The 15561-nt window shown below is 37.2% G+C and overlaps 1 protein-coding gene across 1 annotated transcript in view; it reads right to left on the bottom strand.

Moving 5' to 3' along the window:
* Positions 1–15561, bottom strand: part of LOC124774893 (protein Gawky) — a 277306-nt gene that overhangs the window by 71210 nt on the left and 190535 nt on the right. The window contains exons 17-19 of the mRNA XM_047249552.1: positions 14939–15130; positions 7774–8031; positions 5334–5515 (exon numbers count right to left, since the gene is read on the bottom strand). Coding sequence (XP_047105508.1) covers positions 5334–5515; positions 7774–8031; positions 14939–15130 — 632 coding nt within the window. The remainder of the gene's footprint in view (positions 1–5333; positions 5516–7773; positions 8032–14938; positions 15131–15561) is intronic.

Below are 15561 nucleotides of genomic sequence, written 5' to 3'. Positions count from 1 at the left end.
CAGGATATCCCGTTTAAAAAATATGCTTTTTCCTGGGCGAAAATACACTTTTTCTGTGCTAAGTGACAGTAGGTTTTCCATAGATTTTCCCTCGGAACTGTAAAACTTATCAATCCTTTGAATGGTTAACGTTTTATACAATCGCGTAGAACTTCCCGGAAAAAAAGGAAAGACGGGAAGAGAAGTTTTGGAGAGACTTTTAATAAAAAAAAAAAAAGGAGAGAAGTTTTGGAAAGACCTTTGATTTGCAGCAACATACACGCTGCATATTTTCGTATTACGAAAGTATAAATTCGAATTGCACCAAACACAGCGCGTTAGTTTCCAGAGTGTTGAAACCGAGGTTGCGATGTCCTTTTTTAAGCGAGTCATATCTCAAACCACGAGATCTCGCCAGCCGACAACAGCAGCTATTCAGAGCATAGGACACCTGTTATAGTCAGCCAACAGCAAGATCACTGGTTACATAGCACGAACACACAAGAGGAAAAGTTAACGGTTTACATTAATGTACACAGTGCCGTATATCTACAACAAAAGCTAAGCTTTCACATATAATATTGGTCTCTAAGATTAACACGCTAAAATAGAAGCTAAGCTTTCACATGTAATATTGATCTTTTTTGCGTGTGTTATACTTTAAGATACATCACACAAATGTGCCAGTAAATTTAAAATTATGACATAAATGTCTCGGCTCGAAATTCTTGGAAGTGGCTGGTCCTCAAACTGTTCAGTTTCGAACACTCTGTGATTTAGAGATCCATACCACTTTCTCACATGTAACGTAATTCATCTTGGGTAAAAAGAAATTTACTTTGAAAGTAACGCTTTTCTAACCACCGTTCACAATACTATCTGGAGACTGTTAGAAATAGGTTCGATTTACCAGTTGCCAGAGAGCGCCAGAAAACAGGCATTATTGTGCGTCTGCAACTGTAGTGGTGTAGGAAGCCCGCACGTTCGTGTGTATAAAGCACTAAGAGAGCTTACATTACACCATAAAAGAAACAGGGCATCAGAGGATACACCAAAGAGCATCAGAATATCGTAAACCATACTAAAATGCATAATTGGGCTTGGAGTGGCAATTGGCTTTTTCCAGATTCACAATGAAGTAGGTCCCATGTGATATTAAGCTTTTCAGTGTGGTTTTTGGGATGTAAATTTTCTTGGAGTACCAGTACTCTACGATCTCATTTTTGGTTCTTCATTATGGCATAATGCCATACATGGCAGAAGATGATAACGTGCACTTGAAATTCAGCGAACAGTTGGAACTAGCCAATACTGTAGAATGAAAAACTTCGTTTCAAATAAAATGATGGCCTCAGCGGAAAGATTAATAAAGCCAAATTTCTTTAGCAAACTTGCAAAAATAACTTCATCGTTCTGCAAGGCGATTAATGCCTGACTGCTACTAACTTGTCAATAAAATAAAATCAGAAGACTGAAATTAATAATATATTTTTGCCCTCCGTAATTATGTGAATGTATTTTAATTCACTTGATAGCTCCCGGCCACAGAAATCAGTTTTGTTTTCACTCGACGTGGGAGCTGTACACGAAGAGAAGCAGCGAAATCACGTAACATAAACACGGGTCACGTGGAGACTAACCCCCTCCCCACCACAACTGAACAACTCTGTGCAAGCGCGAATCTGGCGGCTAGGGCACGTGAGAAAAATTTTCTCATTTGCACCTGGCTGCTTGCTGCTACTACAGATACAGCTAACAGCCAAACTTCAAGTAGCGGGAAGCAGGAGAAGGTACTGCTTATACCCGAGTCAAATGCGCATGCGCAACATACCTCTGGCAACTGGTCAAACAAACCTAATGTGAACAGTTGTGACGTCATGCTCATAGCAAGCAGTTTATTGTTATGAAGAATTACAGTCTGCGCCCTACGGCCTTTGACATATTTTTGCTATTTGCAGACGCCTGTGCGTGCACGGTGTTTTGTTGTTGTAAATTGCACTTTTCCTTTGCCACTAAAGTTTTATTTTTTTCCCCTCTCGTTTATATGTTATTGCTGCAGTCTCATTCTCCAGTAGCAGGATACAATAACATTCTTTGCTAGAGAATCAATTCTGCAGTCAAAATTACAAAAATTTAACTGAAAGCTAAAACAATGAAAAATTCCCGGAATTCCGAAAAATTCCCGGGTTTTTCCCGGATTTCCCGGTTGTCCCGGGTCGTATACACCCTGTAACAAAGAAGGAAACTGTCTGATCTTGGCCAAGTACTTTCATTCAAGAAACTGAAGCAGCATCTAAAATATTCAGTTACAATTAAGATGAATCAAATCAGGACGCCAATGGACCCTACAGAGGAATATTGTTAGTACTAGTGAACTGTGAGATCTTGTGAAAAGACATTCTGCACAGAATGAAAAGACAACTAAATCCATTAATTGGTGTGCCAAGGAGGCTTTAGGAAGGACAAATCATGTATGGAATAAACCTTCAAACTGAAACTGATAATTTTGTATCACAAACAGAGAAGCAAGAATTTTGTGTTCACATTCGTAGACATCAAGAAAGTCTGTGACACAGCAAATAGATAAACATTGTTCTAAATTATGGAGGAAGTGAGTTTAGACAGTAAAACCAGTGAACTGATTAAACAGACTTTAAACATCCGGTGTCTAGTTCAGGCAAAGTCTCCCCCTTGCTCTTTAACTGTGCAATTGATCAGGTGATCACGAAATGGTGACACCAAGTGAAAGGAGTGAGTTAATTACAATTGGAATGCAAGATGAAAATGAAGACAGATGGACTGTCTGGCATTGACAGATGGCATTGTGATATGAAGCAGATGACGCAAGTAATCAACCCCCTAAATCCAGCGACTTTCTCGTCTACAAATGCCTATTGAGAAGAGAGAATATACATGACTAATATCAAGACAACACCTAGAAGGATGGCATTGGAAAGAAAATTCAGAAACTGGATTATTTTAAACATCTTGGTGAATGTGTAGAAACTGTTCTGACAGAAAAAGAAGCTATGGGAACAGAAATACATTACAGTGCTTTTGCATACAAATTCATTATGAACATCTAAAATAAGAAGAATCGTTCTCTGAATGCAAAATTTAGACATTACCAGACAGTGAACCCCCCCCCCCCCCCCCCCCCTCCTGAAGCCTTATATGCGACAAAGTCTTAACCTTGTAAGAACAGTGTTACTTAGGAGGCCAGAACTTGTGAAGTAAGTATTCTCTACGTCTACATTTACATCCATACTTTTGCAAACCATTATGGAGTGCATGGCAGAGTTATTCCCAGGAAAAGAATGGTTGTTTAAAAGCCTCTGTGCATGCTATAATTAATCTAATCTTGTCCTCGCGATTGCTGCAGGAGTGATACTTAGGGGTTTGTAGTGTATTCCTTGAGCCATCAGTTGAAGACAATACCTGAAACTTTGTAAGCAGGCTCTCTCATGATAGCTTGCACCTACTTTCAAGTGTCTGCTGGCTAAATGTCATCTTCATCTCTGTGACACTCTCCCACAAGTCAATTAATCATGTGGTCATTTGTGCTACCCCTCTTTGTGTTAATTCAATATCCCCCATTATCCCATTTTCTATTGGTACCAAACACTTTAAACGTATTCTAGGATGGGTCCCGCAACAGATTTGTAACCAGTCTCCTTTGCAGGAGTGGATACTCTCAGGTGGGTGTTTGGACCTCGAAGAACAAGAGACAATTATTCTAAGTGAACAAAGAATTGTACAACCAGATGAAGAGGATCTCTGACACTGCCAGGAAATGAAGGACTTATGTTGTTCTGAAACACCTCAGAATGGTTCAGGAAATGTTGACTCACCAGGTAATGAAGTTTCTTCTGAACAGCAGAGCCAAAGTATAGCGGATCCAGAGTACTAAAGCATCTGCAGAAAATGGGAATACAGGAAATGACATTTCGAGCATAGTGGCTTTCAAATAACAATTTCAGTTTGCCGTATGCTCCTGTAGAATTGGAGAAGAATGTTACAAAATATGAAGGTGAAAGGATACTAGACAAGAATAAAAAAAAGATAACAAGCTGATCCAAATTAACATGGTCCTCAGGTGGCAAAATGGGTGGAAAGATGAAGAAAGACTCACAATCTTATAATGCTTAGGTTTATAGGCTGAGCAGTCTTCAGTGGACACCGAAAGCCTCACTACACCTCCTCTAATGCAGATTGCCTAACAGTGGAAAGTTGTTAACTTGGGCACACAACTGTGAGGTTAGTGGATGAATTCATTGCAATAGCTGAAGTATACAAAATTTATGCTGAAACATTTGTATCAATAAGAATGTCCATAATACATATGCTTGGTGCTGTGCTAATTAGGAAATATGTTTTCCACCAGAACAATAATCAGCCTACAACCAGAAGAGAGTCCTACTGTTCTTTTAATTACACAGCTTCAGAAAAATATTGCTAAATTCAATATCAGTCTAGATAAATATTCAGTTCCACCTGTTCCCTCCTCCCATTGTTGACAAATGCTTCAAATGGTACACTCTTCTCTAAAAATTAGGTCTTACTTAAACACAACTTATGATTACGAAAAGCTTTATCTCCTTTCCATGCAGTCCAAATTTTGACCAGTTAAAAAGATTACAAATGCTGTGCTTGAAATTTCTAAACAAACACAAAGAGTATTGAGCAACAACATTATACAAACTACAGAATGTTACACAATGAAAATAAAGCTAGTGTTTCCCTTCAGGCATTACACTTAACAAACTTTAACTTTGTGGTTTATGCAAGCCTTATTTTCACTTGCTTTTAACAGATTAACAGACAGGGTGCAACGACATAAAAATATTGAATTTCTTTCTTGATAGCAGTGATCTCATATGCACAAAAATCAATACTGGAATCAGACTGCTAAGGTAAAAGTAAATCATGAACTATTCAACCAAGTCAAGATGCATGGAGAAGTTATACTAACCTGTTTGAAACTTATTCAGCTCAGTTGCTTCTTAAAGCTTAGAGCTAAGGTAGTTTTAAACGAATCAACCACCACCTATTTCTGAAGCCAAAATGGAAATGTCAAAAAATAAGTGGTCATGGCAATATTCATTCGCACAATGACAAGGGGAAACATGCCTCCTCTTAATTCAGGGACCCTTCTTACATACTCTTCCAATGCTTGCAACAAAACTGTGGCAAAGCAAACTAAATTTTATAAATCTGTCACAACACTGTTTCCTGTTTCAGAGTGGGTTACTCAAGAAAATTATTGTTAAGTGTCCCTTTTGGTTGGTGCTCAACAACAACTATAGACCTACAAATATAAACTTATATAATGAATACAAATAAAGAAAAATTACCCATCACTAGGTCCGAGGAGAGGATTCATATTTGGTGAAGAATGACTCTGAGGAAGTGCAGTCTTAGTAGTTGTGCCTGGAGCTCTGCTGAATTCATTACTGGTCACGTCTTGATCTTTCTCCAGAGATGGCAGTTTCCACTGATTCAGGCGGGACTGCTGACTGGTCTGATAAGATGATGGCTGTGAAATAGAAAGTAAAGTTACACAACAGCAAAAGATAGATAATTTAAAACCTAAACTAATAGTATGAGAACTAAGGACTACAACTGCAACATTACAGCATCCTCACTACCTCTTGTTGTCAGTCTTAGATTTGTGGGGGAAAATAACATGAGACCAACTCATGAAAGCCAATGTTAGGAAGGATCCACATTCATTAATCAGTCTTATTTATCTGTACAAACAGGACACACAGCAAATTTCTTTATTTGAGAATGTAACAAATATTTCTGATGGCCCCAATGAAACTGGCATATGAACAATGTCACAGCAACTTAGCAGTAGGTTTAAAGGAATAGATAAGAAACAAATAGTAAACACATTTTTAGCTTAAATTTCCATCACAAGGCTGTGCAGTTGTTTCTTTAATTTTCTAACAGGCTGTACTAAAATATTAATGCAATAAATGGCAGTAATCAATAGTCAATTCTTACAGTCTATAAATTAGGTCATAGTTTTTTAGCCGAAAATTTCAAACTGCATTAAGATGAGGTCAACGGTAAAGTTACAGCCTTGAGTTAAGCCATGCAACCTTATGAAACAGGGGAATGTGATTTTATTTTACTTTTGTATCACTCATGCATTCAAGTTTGGGTTTAAAATATGCCTCTTAGTACAATGACCATAAAAAAAATCAGAATGCCAGGGTGTAGGTAGAAGTCTGTTTGCAATCCACATTTTTGCATATTATGGTGCGACGTAAGTTGCTTGATTTTTATGTTGGAGACACTGCTTTGAATGTCAAGTGTACAAACATACAGTCTTAATATTCTAGTTGCTGCAGAGTACATGCAACACAGGGCAACTCCAAGGTGAGTATATAAGCACCAACATGTAGGCAAGCGATTTGTGTGGCATTCATGTCTTTACAACGTGCATCCAGTAAATGGAGAAACGTGAACTATGGGACATTATTACATTGTTTTGAAACAGAACTAATGTGCTGTTATTGTTTCCTTGGCTGACAAAGGACAAATACCAACAGACATCCGTAGGAGAATGAATAATTTTTATGGGACAACATGTCTGTCAGAATCCACTGTTGTGGACTTCTTCATGCAGCAGAACACAGTGTTTTACCAAATGGGTACCTTCAACGTGATGTGTCGGTAGGGTGACTCTCTCAATGCTCACAGTAATTCTGCCCGATTGGCATGCAGATTCTAGATTGTACAGACTTCAAATGGGAATTTTACAATTGCTGTTTATATAACACACAACTGTTACTTATGTAACCAACCAAGACAGTGAGAGAGAGTTATTGCAACTGTCCAAATTTGATCCAAACTTGCTGCCTGCACTGCCAATGACATAGCAAGTGGTCATTACAAGACAAAAACGAGAAAGAAGCTATGCCCTCGAGGCGATCACAATGTCAACTGACAGGACCCCATGGCCAACTTGGCTGATATAAGCAGTTGCTCTGCTGGGAATGTCAATTCTCACTGGTGCTCTATAAGATCCACATATGACGCTGGCTGCCTTGTGATAACGACTGCCACCTCGGACCCCGACTACTCTTGGACTGTGTGATTATGCACTTCTTGCTCACGATTTGTCTATTCAGTGAATACTGAATCAGTGTAAATCTCAACAGTTCCTGTCTTTTACCAGTGACATATTTACCCACATATCTTCGTATCACTTATCCACTCCCCACAAACTCCACATTTCAGATGTCTGGCCATCTAGAAGTGCAGTCATATCTCATGTAATAACATGCCAGGAAATTAATTATTATGTAATTCCACATGCAAGTGAAATAGCCCAGCAGGTTTCCCCCCTTGAGATCCAAAAGTTAATTGTACTTATTTAATGGGGTATGAGGTGTGTCACCAACACTTCAGCCACAAATGAATCAGAGAAATTAATGTTTCCAATTTTCAGGTCATGTTAAACTGTTTGTAATTCACAGTATCTGGCAACAACAATAATTACCTTCAGTTGTAATGCACACTGCTATTAGCTTGGTGTGTTATGCGAAACAATGTTAGAAGTGCAGAGTTTCGGCAATGAAGAGAAGAAAAGATGTAGAACAGAGGACTATTTCACAGGTAATGGAGCTTATGAACTACTGTAACTGCAAAGCCTGTGGTCTTTATGCTTGCTATTGATAACCATTTATAATACAGTTTAGGAAACTGCTGCCCCCACAAATTTTCTCTTTGAGGTGGGACTTTTCTCCAATCATTCACTCACAGAATGAATAAATGACTAACCATCTGCGCAGTTGGATCTGTAGCAATTGTGAGATCAGCAAACTTGTGAGGTAGCATCATCTGATCATGCAGCGTAGATTTGAAAAATTCAGACTGCTGTGCCCCTTGCACAGCGGCAATGTGATGCTGCTGCTGTTGTTGCTGCTGTTGCTGTTGTTGGTGCTGCTGCTGCTGCTGTTGTTGCTGCTGCTGTTGCTGCTGCTGGTGTTGTTGCTGCTGCTGTTTCACATAGATTGCCTGCTGTGATGCTATCTGGTTCTGGTGGGAACATAAAAACAAACAGGTTAAGAAGATTCCTACTCAGGTTAAGAAGATTCCTACTCTTTATTAGATCTAGTAATTTAAATGTTTTTCAAGTAGTTATTTTACTCACATAAAAAAATCCATGTAAGCAACTCAATCACTTTTCAAATCCTATTTATGACTGAATTACATTGCAGTTGTATTATTATTAAGACAGACTCTTAGTAACAGGGAAAGAAACTTGGAAAGGCAACCATATATTGCATCACACAATACTATGGGTAAATTACTTCTTATAACAAAGCCTGTGGAGCTCCATGTGTCTAATCAACTTCAGACATCTCACAATATTTCACATATTCCTTTTCCATACTCTTCAACACTACACACTACCTTCTTAGGCCACACATATTAATCTTGTCAATTAAAATTCTAAATGTATCTACAGTTCCCACTATATTTCTGCCATGGGGTATGTGTTGTAGAGAAAATAGGATCCAGCTGTTCATTAGACAATGCAAGGCAATTTGATAAAATTGAAATTCAACCCACCTCTCCTACTGAAATTAAGAAAATAAATTCACTCAAAAGTAAAAGTTCACTTGGAATTGATGGCTTTTCCAACACAGTACTACACGCTTGTTCCCAACCACATCCATAACAGCTCACTGAAACACAGCATTTTTCCAGATAAACTGAAATATGCTGTTGTTAAATCACTGCATAAAAAGGGATAGGTCTGATGCTAACAACTACTGTCCAATGTCACTTCTGACAGGTTTACCTAAAATTCTTGGGAAAGTATTGTAGTCAAGAGTAGCATCACATATTTGTAAAAATGAAGTACTAACAAAATGTCAGTTTGGTTTTCAGAAAGGCTTTTCAACAGAAAATGCTATATATGCTTTTACTCATCGAACATTAAATGCTATGAATAACCCAACATCAATCACTGGGATATTTTGTGACCTCTCAAAGGCTTTTGACTGTGAGAATCAAGAAATCTTTCTAGATACTGGAAGAATGCAGAAGGTTGAAATTAACAGTACCGCTAGTCTGCAAAAATCAGCACAGTGCCAGAGAAAAATTAGAGAATGCATATTGTGAAATCATGATGCAAGGACAGGAAACGGAATGCACAGAAGGAAGATGGGATTGTTTTAAAAATGGGATTAAAAAGGCAGCTAAGGAAACACTTTAGAGTCAAGGAGAGGAAAAAAGTAAAGAAAGAATGGGTAACACCAGATATGATAACCAAGATGGATGACCACAGGAAATTGAAAACTGTAAACACAGAAGAAGGGAAGGACAACTACAGGAGGTTAAATAATGAATTAAGAGGGGAGACAGAAAAAGCAAAGGAGAAATGGCTAACAGAAAAGTTTGAGAAATTAGAGAAAGAAGGAAAATACGATGTACAAAGAAGCAATGGATTTGACATTCAGGGAAAAGAGAAACAACAATGAACTGAAGGAAGTAGAGGCAGCAGTTGGTAAAATTGTGAGTGAACCCCAAGAAATAATGAAAACATAGGAAGAATACACACAATGGCTGTACGCTGCAGACAGCCGACCAAGTGAAGAAGAGCTTGGGATAGAAGAAGAAGATAAAGTTGCAGATGATGACAAAGGAAATGCAATACTAACTAGTGAGGTTGCAGCATCTAGGAAGGAGATGAGAAATGGAAAGGCGTTGGGAATTGATGAGATTCCTGTGGAGCTGTTAAAGTCATTGGAGAAAGAAGGGAAAAGGGAGTTGATTGAATTGTGTCATACGGACTTTACAGGAAGTATCTTAATAACTACAGAAAAGAAAAAGAACAGCAAAAAGTGTGAGGAACATAGAACAGTAAATCTGATATTGCATGCAGACCAAGTCTTGCTGAGGACATTCAACAGAAGGCTATATGGAAAGTTGAATTACGTAATAGGAGATGAACAATTTGGTTTTAGGTGAGGAGTGGGAACTAGAGATGCCACTGGGCTACTGAGAGTGATAGGGGAGAGGTACATGGAGAAGAAAAGGAAGGTGTATGTTGTGTTCATTGATCTTGAGAAGGCTTTTGATCAGATGGGACAAACGGATGGAAATCCTAAGGAAACATGGAGTTGACTGGACGGATAGACAGCTAATTAGAAATTTATATTTGAACCAGAGAGCAAGAGTAAGAGTAAGAATAGGAGGTGTGATGAGTGAAGAAATTGAACTGGGAAGAGGTGTAAGACAAGGTGGTTGTTTATCAACAACACTGTTCAATATCTATCTGGAGGAAATTATTAGTGAAAGGTTTGGTGGAAGGAGAGGAGTTTGTATTGGAGGGGGGGGGGGGGGGGGTGTGTCAGAGAGTGGAGTGTGTAAGATTTGCAGACGACATGGTTGTGATGGCAGAGAGTGCAAGGTAGATGGAACAAATGTTAGACAGTCTAAACACAAAATTAGAAGAATATGGAATGAAGATTAACAAGAAGAAAATGAAAAGCATGGTAACTGGAGGAAAGGGGAGAAAATGCTGTACGAAAATAGGGGAAGAGGAAATAGAATGAGTAACTTCAATTACTTGAAAAGTCTAATAATATATTGCTCAACAGAAATTACGAAAAGAATTGCAATGGCAAAAGGAGGAGTCAAGAGGAAATAGAAATTACTTTGCAGACTACTAAACAAAGATCTGAGGAAAAGACTTGCCAAGTGTAACATCTGGAGCATTGAACTGTATGGTGCGGTGACCTGGAAATTGAGGAAGGAAGAAAAGGAAAACTGAAGGCACAAGAGATGTGGATATGGAGAAGAATGGAAAAAGTGGAATGAGAAGACCGAGTAAGGAATCAAGAAATATTAAGGAGAGTTGGAGAAGAAAGAAGCATGCTGAAAGTCATACGGAACTGGATTGGACATTGTTTGAGGAGGGACTGTTTATTGAAGGAAGGAATAGAAGGAATGGTGGAGGGAAAAAGGGGAAGAGGAAAAAGGAGATATAAAATGCTGGATAATATCAAAGGAGACAAATATTCATAAATGAAAGGTTAGCTATAGACAGACAAAAGATGAAGAGGCTTAATCCATGACAAGACCTGCCATAAGGCAGAATATCTACTACTACTACTACTACTACTACTACTACTACTGCAACCGGGAAGGTGTTAAGAATGATGTCCAACAAGGTTCAATCTGGGGTCCCTTATTGTTCTTAATAGATATTAATGACATGCCACTCTATATTCATGAAGATGCAAAGCTAGTTATTTTTGCTGATGGTACGAGTGTAATAATCACACCCAACAAACAAGGATCAGCTGAGGAAATTGTAATGTCTTTCAGAACATTATTAAGTGGTTCTCTGCAAATGCACTTTCATTAAATTTTGAGAAGAGACAGCATATACAGTTCTGTTCAGTAAATGGCATAACACCATTGATAAATATAGACTTTGAACGGAAGTCTATTGCTAAGGCAGAATATTTGAAATTTCTGGGTGTTTGCATTGATGAGAAACTGAATTGGGGGAAAAAAAAAAAACAGTGATGATCTGTTTAAACGGTTAGGTTCTGCTATTTATGCTATTAGGGTTATTGCAAATTTTGGTGATAAACATATCAGTAAATTAGCCTACTATGCCTATTTTCATTCCCTGCTTTCATACGACAACATATTTTGGGGTAATTCATCATTAAGATTTTCTCTTAATGATTGAACAAAAGCTTGTAATCAAAATAATGGCTGGAGGCAACCAAAGACCACCTTGCAAAAATTTATTTATGCAACTCCAGATATTCACAGTGCCTTCGTGATACATATATTCGCTTATGAAATTTGTTACCATCCCAATTCAAAACTAAAAGCGAAGTGTGTAGCAGCTACAACACTGAAGAAAGGATGATCTTCACTAGTCTGGATTATATCTGACTTTGGCACAGAAAGGAGTGAATTACGCTGCCACAAAAATTTTGGTCATTTCCCAAATAGCATTTAATGTCTGACTGACAGGCAATAAACATTTAATACCAAATGAAAAGAATTTCTGAATGACGATTCTTTCTATTCAATACATGAATTTTTAGATATGAAGTAGTAACTGTAAAAAAGAGAGAGAGAAATTTATACTGTGTAAAGAAAACTTATGTTAAACTGACACGTACCACATCACTACAAAATTTTGTATTCATGATATATGGAACAAGTATTAATTTAATATAAACTGAGTCACTAGTGGGATTAAAAAGACACTATACAGTGAAGTCATCAGTCACTCCATCACATAGTGTTTTAATAAATTTTCCAATATGGAAAGTGCTTCCATCCTCCTTCAAACTGATTTTGGCATTATGGATGTTCCCATTCAGAAAAACTGTATTTTGACAAGACTTCTAAATAAAGTTGTAGGCATGCCCTGCCCCCCTCTGTCAAGAATCTAGTATAGGATCAGTATATAGCAACCATTTCTGCTTTAGTGTCTGCATAACACCACATAATCAAGATTTAAAATATCATTTGTTGGTATGTTTTTGCCAAGTGATTTGATTCAGTTGTTTGCACAATAGTGCCAACACTTTTAGTGACAGGCACAACATAAAGGAACATAATTAAGTGAACAGTCATCAAACATAAATCATCAACCAGAGTTAAGATTTCTCATAAACATATTTTACAGTAGCAGCTGCAGCAGCAAACTCATGAGCTCCTACTTGCATAAGCCAGAGCATGAACAGATAGTCTTAGATATTCCTGCATCAGTAAATCAAATTGAAGATAACATTGGTTATTAACCATAAGATAGCATTAACAGCTATCTATGATGAAGCATAACTCAAATGAATCTACAAATATATAAGCATAAAACCCACCTAGTCCATACCATAAATACCGATGTGCACTGTTAAATAAATTACGATAACACATTCTCCAACTTTAGAGACTTTTTAATTCTGCCAGACAATTACTACCTTGACTTACGACAAAACGTAAGTCCTGAATGTGACAATTCTGACTACATTATAGTCACCAATAAAAACTGTAATCACTGCTGCACACCCGAAGTATTTTCTTTGGGAATTTTGCATGTTTCTTTAAATTCTACGCACTACAGTAAATTCAGAGCTCTACATCACACGACTTCTGTGATATGAAGCAACTATGATTTAACATAAACAAAACACTTTAGGAACCAAAGGCTGGTGGATTTTCCTTTTTATGAGTAGAGAAGGAAAAGTAAGTGTAGGTACTGCTGTATCCTATCCCTATTTTATGCGCAGGGTGAAAGGCATTAGAAAGTGTGTCTGAAGTGGTTTAATCATATGCCATAACTGTTCTATAACTATCTAAAGGACAGTCTTCAGAGGTACCTTGCAACACTCCAGTACCTTTGTACTGCCATTTGCAGAAAGATCTGTGTAGTCGAAAATTGTGATCTTTGGTAATTCATTATGGAATTCAGTTCAAAATTTTGCAGACTCGCTGCTGCAGAAGAAGATAACTTTGAAAATATTTCTATTAAATTTCAGGTTGCCATAAATATGATAAGAATCTATCACTCCATATTATGTCTAGCAGACAAAAACTTTCTAAGGCCTATTTTGCACCACCCTGGGATACCAAGCAGTAAAAACGAAAAATATTTATGATCATATAAATGAAAAGATATGAGATCTCCTCACATAATGCATGACATGATAATCACTTAGTAGCACATCGTCTTAAATTAGAAACCTCACCTTACTACACAGCAAAGGGAACAGTCACAAAGAAAACAATATCCTAATTAAACAACAATTAAATAAAGATTCCTTACCAAGTGGCAACAAACGCACAAGTAAGAGTGACAAAATTTTCAAAAACAACTTCCTACTACTATATGAAGTAGTCACAGCATACGTAAAGACTTAATCCGACATTTGCTGCCCCCCCCCCCCCACCACCCCCACCACCACCACCACCACCACCACCACCGCTGTAACATCTACCAAATTTGCAAAATGCAACTATTTCTATTATTTCAAACAAGAAGGAATGAAGGAATGTAAGCCTGGACTTGACAAATATGAAAGCAATGTCACATGAAGAACAAATTCTGAGTAAATGCACATACGTAAAAACATCTCTCATATAAACTGAATGAGTTTCAGAACAACTAATTCAAATGAACGAACAAAAGACGACATAGACCATCCACAAATGAACAAAACAATGGTATGCAACTTCCAACAAATGTCTCATTCAAACCCAAAAATACTGAAACCAGACATGAGCCAGTTATTAATGCAGAAAAAGTTTAATAATTCAGTTGATGTACTATGTTTTGAAATGAGTTAATGTCAACACTTTAGCACTTTATCTGAAAAAATTTCACAAGATGAGTTAACTGTTATATCTACACTCGATGGGTTACATGAAAATATGAGCAGGAACAAATCCGCTTTCATGTGAGTTGGAAAGAACAGAACTATTTATTTTTAATTTGAACTTCATCTTTTTCTTACATTCTAGAATCAATATGCGATCAAGTATTCAATAGTGCATTATTCATGTTGTATATAGAAAACAACTAGTGATCTCCTGTGTGTGTCTGTTATGGTTCAGGTAATAAAACATATAACCACCAGACAAGTTCCCAAGAAGTGTTCATCTGTTTGAAACAATGAGATAGTCTGCATGAAATATCCGAAACATGATTTTTACTATAGCGTCCCTCCTTTTTTTTTACCTGCAGTATTCATTAATAAACTGAAAGCAACAGAATGTATTTTAAAAGAAATTGGAATAAATATTTTAGATAGCTTTAAAGGGACATTCAAGTGTGTAAAGACTGCAGTCTTAGTGAACATGACACAGGCCACTTTATTTGCTCTACACTTTAGTGGTAACATTTTTATCAATAAAAGTAGACTCTGTAATGAAATTTTAATCAAAAAAGGTATTCAAAGTGTACCTGCAAATTTGTAATTTGCTGTTTAGTCTTCGTTATTTGCACAGAAATTTGCAGAACGGCATTGGAACTATTCTTATGGGGTTGCACTTGCACAACAGCTTGTTGTTGCATCAAGTTCTGCAAGGCCTTTATCTGCTGCAGCAATTGATTTAACAATATCAAAGTTTGTGGAGCCAATGGTTGGTTAAGAATCTGAAAGAGCAGGAAACAAACATGTAACACACAAGACTAAATATGGAATAGCAATGCACCAATGCATTCAATTACACATTAAAAAGGAAGCCATTATCAAGCATAATGCTAACAGTTTAGTTTAATCACTGCAATACAGCATTTTTTTTAATTTAATTTTTTTTTTTTTTTTTTTTTTTTTGTTCCAGCACTTTAAAGCAAAGCATTACCGATTTTGGGTTTAGGCATGCAGTGAGAATAAGAGTAGAAACACAAAGTTGTACAACACCTTGATACTGGGTTGTTTAATAATTACTGCTCTAAGACTAATCTCTGTATCTGGTCTGTGTGGCAGTGATGAACATGCTATTCAGCCACCACTGCAAGTTGAAAGGCTTCAAATTCATCATCACAAAATGTGCGCCTAGAATAACATGTTTTCTTACGTTATC

Source organism: Schistocerca piceifrons, chromosome 2 (assembly GCF_021461385.2).
Source record: "Schistocerca piceifrons isolate TAMUIC-IGC-003096 chromosome 2, iqSchPice1.1, whole genome shotgun sequence".
Taxonomy (NCBI): domain Eukaryota; kingdom Metazoa; phylum Arthropoda; class Insecta; order Orthoptera; family Acrididae; genus Schistocerca; species Schistocerca piceifrons.
The sequence above is the reverse complement of the archived record's forward strand: the minus strand, read 5'-3'. Positions and strand labels throughout refer to the sequence as shown.